Source organism: Tachysurus fulvidraco, chromosome 8, assembly GCF_022655615.1.
Source record: "Tachysurus fulvidraco isolate hzauxx_2018 chromosome 8, HZAU_PFXX_2.0, whole genome shotgun sequence".
Taxonomy (NCBI): domain Eukaryota; kingdom Metazoa; phylum Chordata; class Actinopteri; order Siluriformes; family Bagridae; genus Tachysurus; species Tachysurus fulvidraco.
In genome coordinates, this window is record NC_062525.1 from 15713963 (window position 1) to 15737356 (window position 23394).

At 38.7% G+C, this 23394-nt stretch overlaps 3 protein-coding genes across 5 annotated transcripts; 1 reads left to right on the top strand and 2 right to left on the bottom strand.

Moving 5' to 3' along the window:
* Nucleotides 1–302: 302 nt before the first annotated feature.
* Nucleotides 303–7932, top strand: cdc42ep1a (CDC42 effector protein (Rho GTPase binding) 1a). 2 transcript variants are annotated; one of them, XM_027137568.2, is made up of 4 exons: nucleotides 303–489; nucleotides 2287–2666; nucleotides 3745–4700; nucleotides 6188–7932. In XM_027137568.2, exons 3-4 carry the CDS (start codon nucleotides 4247–4249, stop codon nucleotides 6808–6810), a joined length of 1077 nt encoding a protein of 358 aa, XP_026993369.1. In that variant the 5' UTR covers nucleotides 303–489; nucleotides 2287–2666; nucleotides 3745–4246; the 3' UTR covers nucleotides 6811–7932. The 2 variants fall into 2 exon arrangements, with proteins under 2 accessions (XP_026993369.1, XP_026993370.1); XM_027137569.2 differs by having other exon boundaries at nucleotides 2287–4700.
* Nucleotides 7933–8258: 326 nt separating this feature from the next.
* sh3bp1 (SH3-domain binding protein 1) lies at nucleotides 8259–16835 on the bottom strand. The gene is made up of 18 exons (XM_027137567.2): nucleotides 16592–16835; nucleotides 12831–12873; nucleotides 12585–12689; nucleotides 12378–12454; nucleotides 12016–12127; nucleotides 11854–11930; nucleotides 11692–11779; nucleotides 11537–11605; nucleotides 11361–11451; nucleotides 10602–10738; nucleotides 10255–10366; nucleotides 10019–10100; nucleotides 9829–9909; nucleotides 9635–9748; nucleotides 9403–9500; nucleotides 9193–9307; nucleotides 8701–9017; nucleotides 8259–8595 (listed from the first exon to the last, which is right to left on the bottom strand). The coding sequence occupies exons 1-18, from the start codon at nucleotides 16636–16638 to the stop codon at nucleotides 8273–8275; spliced, it is 2088 nt and encodes a 695-aa protein (XP_026993368.1). The 5' UTR covers nucleotides 16639–16835; the 3' UTR covers nucleotides 8259–8272.
* A 1352-nt stretch (nucleotides 16836–18187) lies between these two features.
* pdap1a (pdgfa associated protein 1a) lies at nucleotides 18188–22738 on the bottom strand. 2 transcript variants are annotated; one of them, XM_027137570.2, is made up of 7 exons: nucleotides 22650–22738; nucleotides 22516–22548; nucleotides 22111–22193; nucleotides 21934–22005; nucleotides 19958–20082; nucleotides 19717–19868; nucleotides 18188–19539 (listed from the first exon to the last, which is right to left on the bottom strand). In XM_027137570.2, the coding sequence occupies exons 2-7, from the start codon at nucleotides 22526–22528 to the stop codon at nucleotides 19505–19507; spliced, it is 480 nt and encodes a 159-aa protein (XP_026993371.1). In that variant the 5' UTR covers nucleotides 22529–22548; nucleotides 22650–22738; the 3' UTR covers nucleotides 18188–19504. The 2 variants fall into 2 exon arrangements, with proteins under 2 accessions (XP_026993371.1, XP_047673054.1); XM_047817098.1 differs by having other exon boundaries at nucleotides 22516–22726.
* Nucleotides 22739–23394: the final 656 nt, after the last annotated feature.

A 23394-nucleotide genomic window follows, 5' to 3' on the forward strand; every position in this document is an offset into this window, starting at 1 on the left:
TGGTTTCTATATGGCAAATACACTTTAACCCTTATTTTCTTATAATACTCAGTGTTTAATCAACTCTTCTAGGGTCCTCTGAACATGTCACGTGCTCTTCCTCTACTGATACAAAGTCACTTCACTGTGTTGCTAAAATAAGGGATTTTCCTCAGGCCCAGAAAAAACACGCCCCTTTTGTGCTGTGTCCAAATACACCCTCTAAATCAAGCAGACTGCTGCCTGCAAGAGTGTGTGTGTGTGTGTGTGTGTGTGTGTGTGTGTGTGTGTGTGTGTGTGTGTGTGTGTGTGTGTGTGTGTGTGTGTGTGTGTGTGTGTGTGAACTGGGATTGCTAGTGGTGTGTGCCGCCCATGTTCACCAGAGCAGAGGCTGCCTCAGTGTGGAAGAGTTACAGAGGTAGAGCTTGTAAACTCCATAGTGGAATATCTCAGAAACATGGAATAAAATCTCATTTACAAACAAGAGTCTGATGAGCTAGCCTTCATCGGGTAAGTTGGCATAAATGATTAAGAAACCTAGTTTATTAACTACATTAGGCAGTATTCATTTTCACAATTTATGACATGGTTGAAATGAAGTGAGTATTTTTTATAATCCTGTAAATAAAAGATGTCTAGTTTGCATTCATGTGCCACAGCACTGCTACTCGATAATGTTAACTCTGCAACATGCTTTGTGAGCTCTTCTCTGTCCAGTTCCGTCATGTGTCCTCATACAGGCTATTGTCATTCTGCAGTGGAGTTAGTATGAGAATTAGTCAAGCCTGGTCACAATTTTAGGGTTGCACAATATATTGTTGGTTAATCATTGTTGTTCAAATGCAGTACTTTTGCAATATTTCAGAATGCCTCAATGTGTAAAAAAAATCTCTTACCTCTTACTAATGTACTGTGAAAATCCCCAGATATCCATTTAATAAATGTGGATATAAAACAGGTCTAAATGATGTATACTGCGGACTTGTAGCAGGTTCCAAAAATAGTTTAGTTACATAAAAAATATAATGATAGAATGAATTACTATTTAATTATGTATAATAATTAAATAATTGAATAATAAATTATATTTCAATGTGATTGAGATTGATACATTTTATAGTCCCGAAGCCTATACTATTAAATTCCAGCGATAGTGTATACATTTTATAGATGCATATCATATGTAATATCTTTACAGATAGCCCATTTTTCATATTTATTTTTCTGAAGAATTGTGGCAGAATATTTGAAAATTTGCGGGCCTTTTTATCAGAGTGCTCAGATTAGAAGAAAAGCACAGTCCCTGACAATAAAAATTTTAATATAGTGTTATGCAAACTTGATTTATACCGTCATTATTAAAGCATGCTTCAGTATAAGAATGCAGGAGACATAGGTCATTGGCAGAAGATAAATGAGTCATTATCTTGCATGTTTGTCCACCTGGTCAACTCCGTTACAGAGTAACATGGACTCCATGAGACTGTGTGTGTATGTAGTTTGCAGAGTTTAGGAAGAAAGGGGCCAAAAGGAAGTCATGTTGTTGGGGTGATTGTCTGGAAAATGTTGCTCGATCTAAAATAGTAGTAATCTCTTTAATTACAGTAAATAGGAATCTGTTTATCAGGATAGAGGTTTGATTTGCATCAGTCTCCTATCCCTATATCGGCAGCCTGGTGGGGGTTTGTAGAGAGAACAAGCAGACGAACCAAAATATGTTTCCAATCTTGGATGTAGACACTCTTCAGTCTAGTGATGTTCCTCTTAGGAATGTGTTCACACACACACACACACACACACACACACACACACACACACACACACACACACACACACACACACACACACACACACACACACACACACACACACACACACACACACGCACGGGTCCCATTATTCTTTGGTTTCAGAAATTTACATCGCCCTAATGTATCAACTCTCTGTCTGGTTCCTAGAGCAGAACTGTTCTCGTACGGTCTCAGTTTTTGAATGCAATACATCATGAGGTTTACTTTCTGCATATTATATAGATTCCAATCACTTCATATGGCTTAAGGGACATGACTGAAACTTATTTTATATAGCATCAATTGCCTTTAAGACAGGCTCAGTGTCCATTTCTTACTTTTTTCACTCTGAAAGTACATGAAGAAAAATAACAGCCCTAACACTCTTTCATCCCGCACTATATATATCTTTCATACACATCACTCTAAACCGTATTAATAAACAATAAATTATTTTGCTTAGGTGAAAATAATGTTATTTTACAAAAATCTTCTTCCCACTTCCCTTTTATTGCAGGACAGTAATTTTCAAGGACGGGACCCCTCCACACTGCCAGAAAGCCAAATGGATTGAGGGAGACAGAAGGCTTTGAAGGGAGGAGATGCCCAACATTCAACTGATTTCCCCCTGACTGTTTTACAGATTATTGCTTTTACGTTCTTGCATTTAAAATACTTTTGGTCTGACCTTTCTGAAGAGTAGGCCTGTGAGTCTGTGAATTTAAAATTTAGGAGCAGAGTATCAAGAAGACAAAGGAACATGATGAAGTAAAGCCTCCGGTCACAGCACAGAGAGGGATAAAGCAACAAGTCTGTCTGGAGTGGTCTGGACAGAGGGTGTTGTGCTGGCTTACTCTCCAGGGCACACTCTCAAGAACACACACTGACAGTGCAGAGGTACTGAATATACCAGGATTAAGGGAGTATAAAGTCTGACAAATTAGGCATGAAATTTATTTCTTTGTTTTATCTTGAACCAACATTTAAAATTATAATCATTTCATAGGGATATTATGATTTGACTTCTTAAGTCTTTTACTGCTTTGTTAGGAATCATACCCAAGGGAGAATGAGCAAGGAGGTTTTGTAGGGACACCAGCATGGATTCTTTGTTAATCCAGACTTGAATTATACTTAGTACACAGCAAACAGAAGGATTGTTGAAGTACTTCAGGCTAAATAGTTTTTCGTATGCGGGCATGAGACCTACTGCTGTGCAGGAAAAGAAAAATTCACTGCACTTAAAAGGGTAGTCTGTTAAAATAAAACACCAACAATCGGTGCATGGGCAAGAATAAACTAAGGCCTGGTTGAGAGTTGACGTAATGCTGTTGGATTGCTGTAATAACTCATTAATCGAGTCAAACTAACATGTGTGGGAGGCCAGTCTCAGTGGAAAAAGCTCATAAAATAGACAGGCTTGTAAATGTGTGCTACTTTGTCAAAATATTTAAAAAGCAATGACCATTACAAATTCCATCTAACAACAAAAGAACATTAAGGCAAGGCAGTGTATACTGATTTTATAATAATATTTTAAAAGTATTTTGAGAGTAAGGTGTTTTTTTATGTAACTCATAGGATGTTTTTGGTTTTGATATTAAATATTCACAAATAAGATATGTACTTTGTGGACATTTTGTCTGAGATTGAGAAAGACATTTTGCAAGACATATTGCAAATGAATGGCCAAAATACTAAGCAGTGTTAGTTGCAAAACCAAAATAGTTCTCAGTTTGACTTAAGGTCTTTGAACGAGAAGTTACTTTTTTAAAGGAAGGGAAGTGGACTTTAGCCTGGAGGATTTGGCATAGGACCTAACTTAGTTTTCAAAGCATAAAATCAGCAGAAACCTGCAATTATTTATGTAGCCAAGTGCTACCCACTCATACCACAGGCACCACGTCACTTTCTTTTTTTGCAAAAACAAAGTTTGCAGATATTTTCTTAACATTTGATCTTCCTCAACATACAGCAGTGGACTCTCTCAAACCCACTGGAGATGGAATATATGGATCTCATCCTAAACCACAAAGATCTCTGCAGTCAGAATTGGATTTATTTCTGAGCCAAAAACACAAAACAACTGTGCAGCTCAGTTTTTCTGACCACATACCCCTCTGAGGTTTCCAGGATTTGGGGACATGAGTATTTTCATCTCACATCTATCTCAGTGGGATCATTTTGGATATGGACAGCAACCAGTGGCAAATCTTTGTGTACGTACTTATGGAAAAACCTCTCTGACTCACTCAAACTGCACCTTTTTTAGATTTCTTTTTTAGAGAAGCCCTGAGCCATGCATAATTTTGCATGAATGTGTGGATAATTTCCTGTCTAGCTAGGCCAGATTCCCTCTACTGCATAAGACACACAAAAAAACTGGAACACCAAGAGTTTTAGTTGGAATACTAATACTTGGAGATTTTGTGGTACTTTCCTGTGGTTTTATTGTAAGCTCAGAAAACTTAGCAGTCATGAACTTGGGCAAACTCTCTGGGCTGAAGGGACTGGTTTCTCACTCCTCAGGGAGGCGACGCTTTAAGGGTGATTTGACTCCAGACATGATCAGTCCACCGTTGGGAGACTTCCGCCACACCATGCATGTGGGCCGTGGGGGAGATGTATTCGGGGACACCTCCTTCCTCAGCAACCATGGTGGTGCAGGGAACAACGGTGATGGAGACTCCATCACCGCTTCAGAGAAGAGCGAGGGCTTCTTCTCTCGCACCCTTCGGCATGTCCGCAAGACTCCAGAACGGCCACAGGGGAGTTCCAGAGACCTTTCTCCTCCACCTCCACCCATCTCCCCAATCATAAAAAACGCAATCTCCCTCCCTCGCTTGGATGTGGACTCACCCAATGGCTGCCCTGTGAAGGTGCTGTTTCCCAGCACACCCAAGACATCTGAAGAAAGCACCTTTTCATATGGTAAGAGCAATATAATACCACAGTGCCCTGTTTCCCAAATGCCTCATAAAGTTACCATGACTTATGTGCTGCAATGTTTTTGTGAAACTAAGCCAAGCTCTTTTGGTAGAACATATTTGACCTTCACCTGTTCAAAATAACAGTAGTGCTAATGAAATTGATTTACTATTTTAAAATGTTCATTGTTTGATTATTTGCTCATAATTGGTGTAATTCTTCTTAATTCTTTTTCATTTTGAATGATCAGTGCCCAGTTTAACAAAAGCATTGTAAACTGGTAGAGAGTGAACATTAAGATCATGTTGAGAAACGCTACTAAAACTTTGCTATCAAGGGCAGATTTTTGCCCTTTCAATGTTTCACCTTGCAATAATAGCACTGAATGCCATCTACAAACTTGTTACAGCATAGCAAAGGTCCAGACACTTGGTGTCTGAATTCCAATGTCCCTGATACTCATACACACCTCAACTATTAATCCCCATCTGACCTAACTGTCCATCATTAGACTCAGACAGCTCAGACACCCACACAGCAAAGTTCTATATGCATATTCAGGGTCGTATGTAGAATTACTCTCTCTGTGAAATGTGAAATGAAGCTTTTTGAATGAATCCAGAGCAATTGCTCTCTGATATCCCAAAAGGATACTGTTCAGTTACTGTGTTATTATCACTCTTTCACTATAAAGAGACATTAATCTCATGGGGATTCTGCATACTGAAATACCAGAAATACCAGAAGTGAAGGGATGACAATTTAAAACCATGTGAAGGAGCGAATTTACTACACAGGTATAAGGACTGACATACATAATGACACACACACAACACATGCAGCTGTGTTTTGAATAGTGTCGTGTACTGAGCTGTTTTTCTGATCAATTGTATTCTGTCCTAAGCAATCAATATCGCATTCCCAATCTCAAATCTTAGTTAAGCCTGGTTTGTAGTCAAATGTTTAAATGATATACTTCAGTTCACATGAATCTTTATGTTTATGTGCCAAAGTCATAACATTACTATATTAAATATTAACAACTGAAATGCATTTTGAACTTAAGTCCTCTTAACTGTTATAAAGCATTTTCAGTGTGGTGTTTGCTCTACTATTTGATGATGATCTTTGTGCTGGAGTACTTTTGAAACTTGTTTTAGGTTATATTATACATACCTGATGATCTTTTTCCTTAGTACAAATTCAATGAAAGTAAAGAGCTAGCTATGTTTAACAAATCAGATGTTTATTCTGTAGATTTTGCATTTCTTTAGATATCTTGTGTTTCAGAGGTGATCAGTACTCTCACAGCATAAAATATTGAGAGGCAGGAAATGCTTTGAATCCCTTTACTCGTCAGTGCCATCTTCTGGGAAAAAGAGAAATAAAATTTATATAGAAAGAAGTTTCTCTTTTACTTCCAGTCAAGTAGAAGCACATGATCGTTCATTCCAATTGCCACTTCTCTGCTTTTTTTCACCTGTTTATAGGTGTAGAGTCGGGTTTTGTCACACTGCCCAGGCTGTCACGTTCAGAGAGGCCTGTGCAGACTGCAGCTCCTTCATCCTGCTCTGCTGAGATACACCGTGGCTCTCTCACAGATCTGCCGCTCACCCTCACTGTCCCCGACTCACTCTGCCCCTCCGATTCCATGACTTCCTTCACCGTCGACCTCGGCCCCTCGCTCATGTCAGAAGTCTTTGCCTTGATTGACAGGCCTAGCGTCCACGTGGAAGCCAATCACTTCTCTGAAGTGGAGGACAATCCTGAGCTCTGGGCTAATGGTGACACTAAAATGAACTCGGACACTAGAACCTCATTGGTGGATTCACTTCTGAGAGAGGATTCAGAGGGCCGGAGTTGCCTTTATGGAGATGAATGGGGGTGTGGGGATGTGATGAATGGAAAATCCAGGAAACCATTCATGGTAGGTGATCTTGTGCGCTCCCACACTGCCAAGGAGCACGGCATGGAGGCGAAAAGGTTCCAGGAGGCTGCAGATGTGCTGGCTCGGCATTACGGCAGTGGATCAAACAGGAAAACTGAAATGATCATCACCCAGAGGAGACAACCATATACTTACCCTGATGAGGAGGAAGAGATCAAGGTCTAGCATGAAGGATGAATGACCTTGAGCTTTACATTTCTATTGTGCCAAATGTACCAGTAGTTTTGAACAAAAAAAAAACTATTAACCAAGCTTCACTCTTGTTTGATGACTGTACTCTGTTGAAATAAGAGAAGCAGAGGACTTGAAGTTGAAAACAATGCAAATGAAGAGTCTGGGATCTTAAAAGTTGTGGCTGTGGAAGGATGTTGAAGTATGTGATGAATGCTGGAATATGCGTTTATCTTAGATGTGGATATGAAATATGTACTGTGTGTTTGATTGTGACAATCAATGAACAAATTGACCTCATTGCTATTATTTTCCTATTCTGTTTGAATATGAGTAATATGAACATTAAACCAGGAGCAGAGTCTAAACAGCATGAATCTAGGCAAGTCAGCTTTCCGCCACAGAGATTGTATGTGAATAACACTTCTCTTTGCCAGTGCATGGGCTACAGTAAGAAAGGTTAAGCTATATGGTCAACAAAATAAACTAGTTTTGACTGGTACAGCATATATGATATTTACACCAGCATTCTTATTTGTATGTTTCAGAGATTTACTATGCATAATGTTTCAGAGATTTACTATGCATGTACAGTCTGTGGCTCTAATTGTCCATATTATACATAAACCTTATTACAGACATATTTTATGTGGAAAACAGCTGTCATATTATTATGTGTATTAATAGTACTGCAATCTCTCAGTTCATTATTTAGTTTATTAAGTAAGCAATATATATATATATATATATATATATATATATATATATATATATATATATATATATATATATATATATATATATTGCATCCACAAATAACCTTTGAATTAAAAAACAACACTCTTGGAAAGTTTTTTGATAAAAACATCTTTATACAATGTTTTGTGTGACACTAAAGCTGTAGATTATAACAGCTAATATGACAATAATGTATGAATTTTTTTTTTAGATTTTGACAGAGGAGTTGACTTCTCAATCATGTGACCTATACTGTATATATACGAATGTGTTCCTTAGCACAGGAAATCTTCACATTACTAATGTACCATTATAAACAATTTGAATAATATATCTAATAAAAAACAAGGAGAAAACAACACAAAATTTAGTACACTATTTACATGTGTGATTATAATTTTCTTGATACTGCAAAACAGATAAACGTCCCAGCTTGCTGAGGACATTGTAACTGTCTATGTCACTGCTGTAAACACAAAGCAGTACATGAAGCAGAAACCAAAGGAAGTGAGATTTCTCTGTGTTATATTTGCCCCTACCGGAACCTAATGGGGAATGCCAATCTGTAGAGTAAGGTTTCACAAAACTACAGCAGTTTGACATTACAAATAATAAGTGAAAACTTTTTAAAAAAGCAGGATATGTACAACACATGATAAACTTGTCATTCAAAAGATATATGATCGTAAATCAGTGTGAAAGTAAATGTAGTTTGGGCTCACTGGGCTGAGGATGAGAGCTGCTTGGGCAAGGACGGAGGTGGAAGTGGAGGAGGCACTTTGGGTCTCTTGCTCACAGCTTTTTTCTGAGGACCTCCTTCTGGTGGAGGAGCTGAAGGAACAGAAGGAGCTGAAGGAGCAGGAGGAGCTTGTGGTTTGGCTGCAGGCTGCGTCTGTGCCTCAGAGATTGCGGGCATGGCCGGTGGAAAACTTCTTGGCAAAACTCCGACCTCGCTAATGGGAGCTACTGGGGTTTTGGGTTTGCCATAACTTACAACAGAGTCTTTATTTAATGATCTGTGCTGAACAAACGACCTTCTTGCTGTAAGACATAAAGCAACAGATTGATATAGGATGAGTATTTTGAAAAATGTACATGCTATCAAGTCTTAATTCAGATGGTTTATGTTCATGTAAAACATCATACGTTTAAAGGGAGTGGTGATCTTCAGTGTGGCTTCAGGGGAATGCTGAGGCTGTTCTGAGCTGTCCTCTGGAGAGTTGTTTGCTTTCAGCTGAGTTATATTCTGAGTCTGAGATTGAGGCTTTGCTTGAAGCTGTGTCCGAGGTTGTGGTTGAGGAAAAGGCTTATTCTGATTCTCAACAAGAACTGCATTTGAACTAGAAGAATGTGCAGACGGCTGACTGGCTGAAGCAGGATTGTTATTCTCCCATATTATTGCATGATTCACTGGACCAGTATTAATATTTACTGCTGCACCATTGTTTTCGGATGAAGACAGACTGGTTGGTATAGAAAAGGAAAACTTTAAGCATGCATTGCAGCTAACACAAATGCTGTAAATATATAAATGCAGATGAAAGATTTATACATGAAGGAAGAGAAACCCTGGCTACCTGAAAGATGACTTATTGCTTTTATTAATATTACTGAAGAAGAACAATATTTAGACTTTACCTGTCTTTTTTTGAGACAGAGGCAGTTAGAGTTGGAGGAAAGACAGTGTCTACTGGGGACTTCTGAGGTAAAGATGGAGACAGTGCTGGGAGTTCTGGAATCTCAAAATCAACATCTGGAAAACAGTATATAGGTTGTAAGGTGACAAGAGACACTGATGCAGAAAACTTACATGGGTAATTTTTTTCCAACCACACGGGTCTGCAGTACCTTCAGGGAACAGGCTTTTGCAGTACTGTATGAGTGGTTCTATCACTGTTACGACCTGGACCGATGAGGCGGAAGCCATATCTAACAGAGATGTCTCTCTGCAAAATAGTTCCCGAAAATAATCAGTAGATAAGTCAATTATTTAAGCATTAGAAATAAATACAGAGCTAATAAAAGAAAGAAATGATGACATCAATTTCAAAGTGTGTTCATATCTCTGTGTTATACTAACCCTTCAACAAGGGGCCACAGTAGGTTAGGTCCAAGCACTATGGCAATATTGCTAGGAGTCATCCTATTAACTGCCTGGTGCTCTGACAAACATGCTAGAAACTGGATGAGGTATCTGAGGTAGAGAGAACTTGTGAGTTTTGAGTTTTAAACATTTCATGCCAGTCAACAAATAAAGAGTTGACCAAAATGTACCGTAGATTATTGTAGTTTTCTGGTGGAAGTTTTTTCAATACAGCTCGTAACTGCTCCAATTTGTCATCTACTTCTTTTGCTCTTAAAAGACAGAGTCGGAGACACCTCGTTATTATTGCATCTTATTTTACATGTTGGCATTAAATGTGTGCTGTTAATATTTTGATTCAAATGATTTCCAATGTTTTACCCTGCTGCCTCAAACCATTCTTTATACAGTTCAACTGTCATGAGAGGTTCTGGCAGCTCTCTCAAGTAAGATTTCAGGGCACCTGTGAGAAAATGCGACAAAAACAGTTGTTATAGACTTCCAACCTCCTTAAGCCATATCCACCCATCATATTCTACAAATATCTATGAACTCTAGAAATATTTAATAGAAATGTTTTTGTGTGTTTAAAATATTGCCACCAGTTTTCTACTTACCTGCTACAGCATGAGGGTCAGAACTGAACTCAGCATGGTCTACTGTCCCTGAGTTCAGACAGCTCTTCAGCTTCTTTACAACAGAGGCAGCCGCTGTTAACCTGAACAATCCCTAAGAGAAGCCAAGCAGTGTTCAGAACAGATCATTTGGAAATAGGGGAAGCATGTGTGGGTGAGTGCAAGCATGAAAGTCATGTGGTCAGTCATGCTTAGGGAAACACTTCACTGTGGCTAAAATTGAAAGGAAGCAAAGTCCAGATGAATTTGCATAATCCTTTATTGGCCTTTGCTTTTATAATGTTCATTATGCATAGCTTTGGCATTTGTGTTTGCAGGTCTTGGCTCACCTCTTCTCTGAGTCCTGTCTTTAGAAGCATGGTAACACACTCCTGAATGGGTGCAGCAATCTCTTGGCCACAGTCCTTAAGGTGGGAGAGCAGTGACTCGCCATACACTTTCCTTGCTGAGACACCCGGCTGGGGTTCTGTTTGACAAATAAACACACACAAGGTCTGCTGAAGGGGACAACGCATTCTTAGAAGTGAATCATGAATTCTTTTATGTTGTTGAGAACATTTTAGCTGAAAGTTTTATTTGTTTTTGTTTGTCCCTCTGGGTGAACCATTAATGCTTCTGTGTATAAATCTACAATGGCATGTGTACCTTTTAGTAAATATTGGAAGCTAGACCAAAGATAGATAATTCAACCACCTCAAGCACAAATTTGCAGAAAAACAAAATTTGTGATAATTCTAACCAAGAAATACAAAGGGTGATTTTCAAGGACATATGTTGTATTTGTAGCCTCCTGGTGGTCCATCAGCTGGATCTCATGCTCTCATTGCTGCAGTTTGGGTTTGATTCCCTAGCAGGGAGTTAACCCAGCCACTGAAGAGCTAACTCTCAGTGCCAGACCCAAGCCTGGATAAAGTGGGAGGGTTGCACCAGGAAGGGTATCTGGCATAAAAAAACCTGTGCCAAATCAAATATGGGGACCATGTGATCCGCTGTGGAGACCCCGAACAGGGGACAGCCAATAGAACAACAGCCTATCAAGAACCACAGAGAAAATCTATTTTAAAATTGTATTTAAAATTGCTACTCACCTGTTTGGTTGTGATTTTCTTTGAGTTCAGTGATATTTTTTTCCAAAAATGTATAGGAGTGTTTGTGGTATTCAGCTTGGAGCTCTAAGAGCTAAAGAAAGATCAACGTAAGATATCTAACTCCATCAAAAGTGAATTTCTCATAACAGCCCTAATTGGAAAGATTTAGTACTCACTCGTAAGAAGTAATTGGCATATTCATCTTCTTTACTACCAAAATGGTAAAGATCGGCTGAATACTGATCCTATAAAAGAACAGCACAGTACAGTACAGTCTACATGTGCCAATAAGACTTTTTGCTTTTTGAATCCTGACAAATTCAAGTCAAACCTTGATTGACTCCAGTTTTCTCCAGGCTTCCTCCACTTCCTCCCTCAGCCCATCCTGCTTAGCCTGGGGACCTGTACTCCCTTGAGCTCTGAGAAGAAAAGAAATATCAAGGTAAAAGTCTAATAAGTTACTCTATTAAAACAACACAACACTAGCATCTACCTGATTCGAGCATTGTTCCAATCTGTTGTCAGTTTTGCAAACTGCTTCTTGTTCTTCAAAATCTCTGGAAGGTCTTCCTAATTAAATATAAAGTTGTGTGTTCTTAGTTCTACTGAAGGCCTAGGATTAAATACGAGTAAAATATGGTAGAAAAGCAGTTACCTCACTGAGTTTATTTAAAGGCTCCAACACATCCTTTTCCAGCTTCACCTCAAATTCTGCTAATGTCTGTGCCAGAATGTTTTGCATGAAGCAGCACATTTCAAGAACTCTCCTGTAAAAAGACACAACCGGTTGTGGCTAAGAAAACAGAAGTTATCCTTTTTTGTCTTATCAACCAGTCAATTTTCTTGACCACATATTTCTAAATCTTTCAGCTTGTTCCCTCTGCTTAGCTCAGTTGAGCTCACATTAGAAAGCTGTTGGTTGTAGTGCAAGATATTCTTGTCACAAAAAACTCAAATAGCAATGTGTTATGGTCTAAAGCATGTATATGTTTAAAAATAGTGTCCATAAATTCTCACCTAATAGAGGATTCACCATCAAAATCTTTAAAGCTCTCAGCCATGCTGACAGAAAGCAACATAAGTGGTAGCTTTTTCTAAAAGATGACAGACGGGAAAAATGCATAGAAAAAGAGGCAGGGTGTTAAAAGGCAGGATTAACAAATGGAAATAATGCCTTTCTGGAATTTTGATATAAGGCATTAGATGAATTCAGGTGAGGATTACCATTCGTCTCTCTGAGTCTAGTCCCTGCTGACTCTGCAAACAACCCACCAGCTTCTTATGGATGACCTGAGCCGCTTTCCTGGTCGGTTCCACACGCTGCTCCACCTTCACACAGCCACATGCACACTTAGCAACTAGGCTTACACACACTGGCCATATGAAAGGATCTTTAGTGGTGCTAGCATACAGCTAATAGTCTAAAGAAAGCAACAGAAAGTAACTCATGAAGCTGTCAAAGTGACTCACCAAAACCAGATCCTCAGAAAGTAGGTCAGTTGCATCTTGTGCCCTAAAATGGCAACAGCACTTGTATAAACATTTATGGATTAACATTTTTTTTACATGATTTCAACCTTAAGATACTACTATTTGCAGCATGTTAATAAATACAAGCAATTTGCAATCCAGTAAATCTCAAGAGCTATTAAACTTACTACAACCCGAATTCGCTGAATAAAATGAAAACTAAAAGACATTCAAGTCACATGACCCAATATTTTATTCACAATAAAACATAGATAACAAAACACGTTTAAACAGAGAAATTTTACACTTTTATTGACTAAATGAGCTCATTTCAAATTTGATGCCTTTTACAGGTCTCAAAATAGTTGGGACAGGGGCAGGTTTACCATGGTGTAGCATCTCCTCTTCTTTCTGAAAGATGTCTGGACATGGAGGTTATGACTTTCTGGAGTTTTGGTGTTGGAATTTGGTCCCATTCTTGCCCGATATAGGTTTCCAACTGCTGAAGAGTTTGTGGTCTTTGACCTATTTTTTGTTTAATGATGCGCCAAATATAATGATGCGTCTATAGGTGAGAGATCTGGACCCCAGGCAGCCGATTCAGCACCCGGAGTCTTCTAAGACGAAGCCATGTTGTAATAGCTGCAGTATGTGGTTTTGCATTGCCCTGCTGAAATACACAACGCCTTCCCTGAAATAGACATCATCTGGAGGGGAGCATGTGTTGCTCTAAAACCTTTAGTTACATTTCAGCACTCATAGTGCCTTTAAAAACATGCAAGCTGCCCATACTGTAGCTGCCCATTTTTGAGACCTGTAGCAAGCATCAAATTTGAAATGACTTAATTTAGTAGATAAAAGTGTAAAATTTCTCTGTTTAAACATTTTTTATGTTATCTGTGATAAAATATTGGCTTATGTCATTTGAAAGTCATTTAGTTTTCATTTTGTTCACATTTTAAAAATCGGAATTCGAGGTGTACATTCCCAATTCTTATAACTCTATACTGGTTCTGTATAAGTTTCACTTTGATTACTTGGTTATTCATTAAATAATGATTCAATATTAATCATTGTTTCGTTAAATAGTGTTTAATTAAACACAACTACTAAATAATTTGGATACCAATTTCGTACCACATTTGCCACAAGTTATCATTTCTTGTACTCTTTTAATATAGCCATTTATATGAGCCACATATGAGGCCCATTATAGTGTAAAAAAAAAACAAAAAACACTCTCTTAATAAATCAGCACAACATATTTTAAGAACAAAATCCAAAATATTAAACACAACTTTAAAATATCAATATATAGAACAAAAGAAAATGGACTTGTTACTTTGTTAATCTCTCAGCTATTTAACTTGAGTTCATAATCAGTCTCGTATATCAATCTTCACCCTGTGACACTTTTTGACAAGCTTTTTATCTAATCTAACTGAGCAAGCTAGCTATCGTTTAAAATAGTTATATCTTTCCAAGATAAATAAACTGTTATTTATAGTTGACAATAGTATACTAATGATATTTAATTTGATTTTTCACATTCGAGGAAGAACAGATAAGTTCACTGTCCACGCTATTAGAATATATTCTGAAACTGGGATGCAGTGCTGCTGCAAGTCAGGCACTTCATTATGGCCCTATGATACTCCAAGAAGATTTTTTTTCAAGCACAATAGCGAATGCAAATGAAATTTGGGACAGTTTGTAGAGAAATCTTAAAATACATTTCTGGTATATATATTTCACAGCTGTGTGGAAGTGGCCAAAGCTCTGACCTCAACCCCTATTAGCACCATTGGTCTCACTTCACCCAACATCAGTGCCTGACCTCGTAATGTCTTGTGGCTGAAAGAGCAAAACCCTACAGCAAAATCTAATGAAAATCTTTTCCAGAAGAATAACGGCTATTATAACAAAAAAAGGGAGACCAACTCACTTTATCTCTATACAAACTATTTTAAAATATTTTGCCCATGATTTTGAAATAGACACATACATGATTCAGGACTGCCATAAATTAATATTAATTTGTGTTATTTTTTTGTTTCCTTATGATCTAGAAATAGCTTATATTGTTTATACTAGTTAAACTATTACAAACAGTATTGAGATTTTTCTTAATTAAAAAAATTATAATTTTATCCCTTGATAAACATCATTATAAATACATTAATGTAATTAAAAGTCCAACACGTGAAAATTCTGTCTGAAATGAGAAAATGTGGTGCACACATGTGAGTGCATTTTGATGCTGGTTTCAAAATACTAAAAAGTAAAATTAGAGTGTGGTTACAAAGCAGGCTGATGAGAATGTAATTGGGGAAGGAGGAGGCAGCTACTGCTAGCTGCAACATGTACTTCCTTTACTTATTTTACCTTCCACAAGCAGTGTTATAGAGCAGAATCATGGCTTACACTATGGATTACACTGTATCAGGGAGATCAAATTCTCTCCCTGTATTAGGGATATTTAATCAAGTATACATTTGGGTCAGTCAGCTATTAAAAATAGTATCACACTATATAGAAACAGCATCTGAACCTCTGATCTGGAAGGCCTGCTGTGTGTGAAGGCTTTCAATACAAATGCAAACTGACATGAAGTGTGAGATTGACATATCTGACTGACATCTGACTTCATTTACAAACACAAAAGATGAAACAACAAGAGAAACCACAGACTCAAAGAGGATACCACTCCCTGTTAATGTGGAAATGCTGCTATCTCCGCAGGTGCTCTCACCAACTGTTTGCACATTTTACAGTTTAATCAGATACATGCAGGTGTGTAAAAGAGGCCAGTTTTAGGATCTGATAAATTATTTCTCTGAAATATTCTTTTTTTTTTCTCGTTTACCGATCTTTCTTTTACCGATCGTTTTACCAATCAAAGTCTTTTTGACTTTGACAAATACAACAAATACAACAAATGTTCAACATTTAGATATCTAAATGAATTAGATCTATATCTAGCCTAACTGTATGTTTTATAGTGTTTCGTTAAGTATATTACTTCGGCTTATTTGAAACAGTTTGAAAATTTAAAATATGATTAAAAGATAAAATAAAGTTCAGGTTATTATTAATATTTGCATTGAGATTTTAAGCTATGCACAGACATCAACGTTGGTGGCCGTTTATTCTTCTTTAAATCAGTAGACATGTTGAAGTATTCATTAACAGTACTAACAGTTAGTGGGATGCAAAATGCCCCCATTTTATTTGCACCCTGCACATGCAGTGCAGCCTACAGCAAACAGCAGCTCTGCATTAACACCCACCGTATTTCAATCTAGTACAAAGGCCAACTGAAGCTCCCTCGAAAAAGCATCTAAAACAAACCAGTTTTCTAGAGCATTTGACAGTATTAAAAAACATAGAAATGCATTTAAAATGACATTTTTCTCATTTTTTTCTCTGGTTAAAATTGGCAACAATAGTTCTCCAAAGAAAAATTACAAATCCGAAATGCCTAAAATATAACCATTGCTTTTTAGTCAACCTAGAAAAGGAATATGAATCACTGAAGGTGTTTTCTGAGTCAATATGTGAACTTCCCTTCATATAGTTTGGTGTTAGCTTATGCAAAATCTTTCTGGTCAAATTCATTTCATGGTGCCTTTCATATTGCTAAATTCAGAGTATAAGAATAATTTAAAGCTACAATTTAAACAAACAACAGTAAACTAGAGATGATCACAGCACAATATAAGAGCAAACATTATCATTAGTTATCACATGAAAGTACTTACTTCCCCACACTTCCAAACTGCTTCAAAAGGTTAAACTGCTTTAACATAGTTATAATGGGTTACTTTTCTTCCCACCGCCTTGTCGTCCGTTTTCTATGCTTAGGTCAAGATCACACTCATTTGATGGTTATGTCCATATGATTTACACAAAAAGAAAAAACAATGTGATTCACTAAAGTTCTCCTACTTGAAGCTTTCAACCAAACAGTCACAAATGCACACGCCTCAAGTCCAGAAAGAGGAAGTCAAAACATGCATACAAGGAAGGAGTTCTCTGCATCACGCTGTGAAACTCTTTCAGTCATATATATCGATGCAGTGAAAACAGAACTGTGATCAGTAGATTCCCCATCTTACAGAATTCCAGTGTAACAAGCTCTGTTTCACTGGTTTTATTCTCACAGATATGTTTGACACACTGATAAAAAAAAAATCTTTCCTAAAGATGGAAGTTTGGTACAGAAACAGCTTACTTAGAATTACATCATCTTAAACGTCAGCCTTCATATGACTGCAATCAGAGTGGCTGTCAGTCTTGGACTCGGCAATTAGGAGCACTTCATTTTCATTACTTAACATTTATTAACATTATTTGTACGATACTTATGAAGCACCTAATTTCTAGAACATATAATGTCTGATACAATTTTACTACCAACAAAGGTTTCAGAATTGTAATGTACAATATTGATACTTCAGGGAAAGTTGGATATTAAAGACAGCTTATATAGGCCTTCATGAACATTTCAGTCAATTTCAAAGTCAACTGTGGGTGTTAACAAGCTCAGAACAGAATTTATATGTAAGGCTGCCTCTCAGTGGCCATAGGGGATTGGAAAATATACTTAGGGCACTGGAAAATATATAATTTGTCATTTAAATATATTAAAATTTGAACAGATTCATCATTCAAAGCACTCGGCCTTCATGGTCGAGGTTTGGACATCAGTTCAACCATCATTAAAAACCAATGCCTTGTTCATTAGTACAAAATGAAACAGCATGTGTGAGAGACAAGACATAGCAACCACAATGTATTTTTGGTTGACGCTGAAATGGCTGAGGATTTTGAGGTTGTTGGTTTCCTCTGGCTAGTCAAGGATCACGTGACCTCTCTAAAGCGGCGTTTATTCATTACCACAGGGCTAAAAGTATAGCAGAAGCAAAACAGTCACAGGAAACGTTGTAAAAAAGTTTCATGAAGTCTACTTAATGCCTGAACTCACATGGATAATTCATGACTTTAGTATCAGAGAAGTAGTGCAGCCCCTAGTGGCTTCAATGGAAACACTTTTTTGAGGAGTCTTTTGCCAACTGATTGCAGTTCTTGAGTGTTTTGCTGACTCTGTCAGGGGCTTCATCCTGTAATATAATGTCAGACTGCAAAAACAGCCTAATCTCATCCTGTTGACTACGGTCCATTTCGGTTCAGCTGAAAGTGGATGTGAAAAATCCTCGACAGCAAATAATCTGATATGAATGCCAATAAAGTTTATTAATCACACCTTTGCATCGGACTGATTGCCACAAAACTTTAAACTACTCCAGCATAAGGTGGAAATGTATTTTTTTTTTAATAAAAACAAGAACAAATGATTGTACTAATGTTTTTATTTCTAAACCACAAAATCAAATTGAGATACACATCCAATTACTCCCCAACAATAACGCACGTAAATATTTCAGTCATGGAGAACACTTTACAAATCTTTCAAACACATATGTAAATATATTCCTTTTCAAACTGAGCTGAATGTTTCATAATTTGCATCACTGTAATATTGCTTCCCCTAATAATCAAGGCGATTCAAGTCCCACCAAAAAGCTGAAGCATAGAAGACCCTTTTCTGACATGGTATTTACATTCACCCTGAGTGATCTGATCACAAGTTGCAGGCATAAGGAAAAAGAGGAAACATGTTCCTCTGCGTCTTTAAGCATGCGCTAAAATCAGATCCTTCAAATGACTTAAACGCATATGACAATACAATCTGTAGTGTGAATTCAATACAAAGCACCACCTAATCCACTGTGTCATAGCCATGTGGTTACTGGAAATGCATTCAAGATGCTGATCCATTGGTCCATGTCTGATCACACCACACTAGACAGATGTTAAAACCCAGTGTGAGCAAGGCCTGATATAGAAGAGGTATGTTCATGAGTTGGTCATGAGGAAAAAGGCATTTACAGAGAAATGTAAATCACAACAGAATAAAAGGGGGTAGTAAAAACTTCTGATTATAAGCATACATAATAGGTGTGCATATTAATACTGCTGAGGTCCATTCAAAATGAACAAATCAATTGTGTTTAAATGGTATACAATTACTGGCATTTTTTATTCGTTTATATATCTTGCAACTAGCATGCAAAAATAAGTAGGGAAAACATTTGTTAAGTAAAAAATAGGAAGCATATGTGTAGCTTATCCACAGAGAATAAAAAAAACATACAGCAATAAGGTCAGAATAAGAGCCGATGTTTTACAAGTTTGCTAGTGTTTCTCCATTCATTACTCTATCCTACCCTCTAGTAGCATGCCAGGTGACGTCAGTAAGAATGCAACCGTGGCCAACAACCCAAAGCTTTATTAAAACATAGCAAAAAAGCAAATTTAAGAGTAAACTTGCAGCTGTAGGATCAGGACACATCAGAGGTATGGGGGGAAAGGACATGAGATTGTGGTGTTGCTTATTGCTTCCTGTTTTAGGTACCAATAAGCAAAGCAGTGAATTCATGTCTTTAACCCCCACTTTATGTGATGTGGCTCTTAATGTCCAAATCACTACCTGTCCCTGCCAGCGAAGGATAAAAGGACAGTGTCTGGACACACCCTGAGCTGTTTCCCTAATTAATTTGGTCCCTTCCCTCCCACCCCCATTAACAGAGTCCTCAGGATGGGGACGAGCTTTAACGTTTCGATTTGGCCTCCTGTGCATCTTTTTCTGAAACAGATTATAAAACAGAACACAAGGTTTTTCATGTTTTCCAAAGAAAACACACTGAATAAAACGTATACTAAAATAACTTAGAAATGAAGTAGCTTGCACATGGACATTGTATTGCAATGAGTCTAATGTACATCCTGCACATTATTATTTCACCCAACATGATAAACTCACCTTTCCTCAGTTCCTCTCGCTTCTTTGCTGCATCTTCTCTCTGTTTTTTAATAATAGCCAGTCTTGCAAGGTCTGCTCTGGCCTGATCAGTCTTTCCTTCCAGATGCAGTTTCATGTAACGCTCCTTAGCTTTCTGCTTCTCGATCTCCTCCCTGCAATCAGCACGTTTAGAAACAGACCAGATTTAGCTAAAACAACAGAAAAAGCAATCAAGTCTGAATCCTCAGGTGTTCAGCACTACCTCTCTCTGCGTGTGAGCTCTCTCGGTTCCTCAACATCGACCTCAGCAGCCTTTTTGCTCTTCTGGGAGACACGGTTGGGATTCTCAATTTCAATTAACCCTTGTACCCCATTCCTTCTTTGACTCTTTCATACAGAATTAGGGAAAGAGAAAATGTGTTAGCAAAACACGTATACATACATATACATATACGATAGACACAGACAGACAGACACACACACACACACAGAGACAGACAGACACACACACACACAGAGACAGACAGACACACACACACACAGAGACAGACAGACACACACACACACAGAGACAGACAGACACACACACACACAGAGACAGACAGACACACACACACACAGAGACAGACAGACACACACACACACAGAGACAGACAGACACACACACACACAGAGACAGACAGACACACACACACACAGAGACAGACAGACACACACACACACACACACACACACACACAGACACACACACACACACACACACACAGAGACAGACACACACACAGAGACAGACACACACACACAGAGACAGACACACACACACAGAGACAGACACACACACACACAGAGACAGACACACACACACACACAGAGACAGACACACACACACACAGAGACAGACACACACACACACACAGAGACAGACACACACACACACACAGAGACAGACAGACACACACACACACACACACAGACAGACACACACACACACACCCACACAGACAGACACACACACACACACACACACCCACACAGACAGACACACACACACACACACACACCCACACAGACAGACACACACACACACACACACACACCCACACAGACAGACACACACACACACACACACCCACACAGACAGACACACACACACACACACACCCACACAGACAGACACACACACACACACACACCCACACAGACAGACACACACACACACACACACCCACACAGACAGACACACACACCCACACAGACAGACACACACACCCACACAGACAGACACACACACACACACACACACACCCACACAGACAGACACACACACACACCCACACAGACAGACACACACACACACCCACACAGACAGACACACACACACACCCACACAGACAGACACACACACACACCCACACAGACAGACACACACACACACCCACACAGACAGACACACACACACACCCACACAGACAGACACCCACCCACACAGACAGACACCCACCCACACAGACAGACACCCACCCACACAGACAGACACCCACCCACACAGACAGACACACACACACACAGACAGACACACACACACACAGACAGACACACACACACAGACAGACACACACACACAGACAGACACACACACACAGACAGACACACACACACAGACACACACACACACAGACACACACACACACAGACAGACACACACACACACACAGACAGACACACAGACAGACACACACACACACACACAGACAGACACACAGACAGACAGACACACACACACACAGACAGACACACACACACAGACAGACACACACACACAGACAGACACACACACACAGACAGACACACACACACAGACAGACACACACACACAGACAGACACACACACACAGACAGACACACACACACAGACAGACACACACACACAGACAGACACACACACACAGACAGACACACACACACAGACAGACACACACACACAGACAGACACACACACACAGACAGACACACACACACAGACAGACACACACACACAGACAGACACACACACACAGACAGACACACACACACACAGACAGACACACACACACACAGACAGACACACACACACACAGACAGACACACACACACACAGACAGACACACACACACAGACAGACACACACACACAGACAGACACACACACACAGACAGACACACACACACAGACAGACACACACACACACACAGGTCTTACTTTTTCATCGTCACTGCTACTTTCCTCCTCAGAATCTGATGCACTCTCTTTCTCGACATCACCGTTTTCCTCCTGCCAACACACGGTTTATCAATCAGAGACCGACAGGATTAAAGACACCAAAGTAAAACTTTCGGACAGTTTGGACTGCCGCTAAAACAAACATGAGATATTTACCAGCTCCCTCTGCGCCTTCATCTGTCGCTCGATTTCCTCGGGGTTGCTAAACTGCTTACTTCGACCTTTGTGGCCCTTTTTCCCTAAAATAGTCCAATAAAACAAATGTGGCTAATGAAGAAAATACACAATAAACACGAGCTTTATAAAAAAAAAAAAAAAAAAAACCTGAACATTTCATGACGTTGTTCGTTTTGGAGCATGTTATCTCTAAATGTTTAATAAATCAGTGTTCACACGACCGGCCATTTTAATATAACGTTTCCCTTTGAGACGTGACCGGCTGAAGCAGCAGCGGGTTTACTTTTGTTTATCTACGCGTTAGGTTCTTGTCCGTACGAAGCTAACACTGTTAGCAAACAAGCTAACATGCTAACATGCTCTAGACACATGAGGTCCACTTACCTCCTCTCGGCATCGTGACAATAACGTACAATCCTTCGAAGACAAAACACGAATAAAAATCTGACCACGACTTCACCGAAAAGTATAAACCAGTTTCTTTTTATATTTCTAAAAATATATATATATCTTTGTGCCTTTATTGAGGTCCTCGAGTGCGGGACCTTCTCTGTGCCGCTTCCTGAGTGTGACGTCTGTTTTCCTTCTTCTGTGTTTTTAATAATGACGGGTTTTAAACTGCTGCATACCGCCACCTGCTGTACCGAGGAGCGGGTGACCATCTGATCAACACGAGAACCATTAACTACAAGAAGCACCAAAGTTAGTCAGTAAATTCATGCATCTGGACCTTTCTCTGGGTCACTTGGCTATTTTACTTTATTTCTCTTGCTGTCTCAGTGTTAAATTTCTGCACAATTATACTGCTGTAAAAAATAAAATCTGCCAGATTATATGCTTGTGTTCAAAAATATATAATACCGCTTATTGAGCTAGATCCAAGTGTCTTTATAAGATTTCTTTAAATCCGTCAATAGCATTTATCTGTTTATACTGTATGAACACTTCAATAATTTTATCACATAAAAGTGTACTTAAAGCCTTGTATGTTACTGGCAAAAAGTAAAAAAAAAAAAAAAAAACTACTATAATTTACTGTCAAGGGTTTTCTTTTTTTTAAAATGTATAAATATTTTATAAATAAATAAATAGGTGGAAATGTTGCTTATAAAATCACAACCATGGTCACTCTCCAAAATCCACTGAGAGCTTTATGAATGCAAGAACCAACTGCTGGCATATTATTGCTTCTCTTATTGCCAAAGAACAGCAGAAATCTAACATGTAATCTAAAATACGAGGGACAATTCGACTTATTTGTAG

What these genes read in the sequence shown, in the direction of transcription:
- cdc42ep1a (XM_027137569.2), top strand. Translation starts at nt 4,247, where the DNA reads ATGAACTTGGGCAAACTCTCTGGGCTGAAGGGACTGGTTTCTCACTCC. An exon ending in AGAAAGCACCTTTTCATATG is followed by an intron (nt 4,701 to 6,187) that starts GTAAGAGCAATA and finishes ACCTGTTTATAG; the next exon opens with GTGTAGAGTCGGGTTTTGTC.
- sh3bp1 (XM_027137567.2), bottom strand. Translation starts at nt 16,638, where the DNA reads ATGTTAAAGCAGTTTAACCTTTTGAAGCAGTTTGGAAGTGTGGGGAA. An exon ending in AGACAGGACTCAGAGAAGAG is followed by an intron (nt 10,367 to 10,601) that starts GTGAGCCAAGAC and finishes GGCTTCTCTTAG; the next exon opens with GGATTGTTCAGGTTAACAGC. An exon ending in GAATGGTTTGAGGCAGCAGG is followed by an intron (nt 9,910 to 10,018) that starts GTAAAACATTGG and finishes CTGTCTTTTAAG; the next exon opens with AGCAAAAGAAGTAGATGACA.
- pdap1a (XM_027137570.2), bottom strand. An exon ending in TGAAGGCGCAGAGGGAGCTG is followed by an intron (nt 22,006 to 22,110) that starts GTAAATATCTCA and finishes GTGTGTTGGCAG; the next exon opens with GAGGAAAACGGTGATGTCGA. An exon ending in GAGCTCACACGCAGAGAGAG is followed by an intron (nt 19,869 to 19,957) that starts GTAGTGCTGAAC and finishes TGCTGATTGCAG; the next exon opens with GGAGGAGATCGAGAAGCAGA.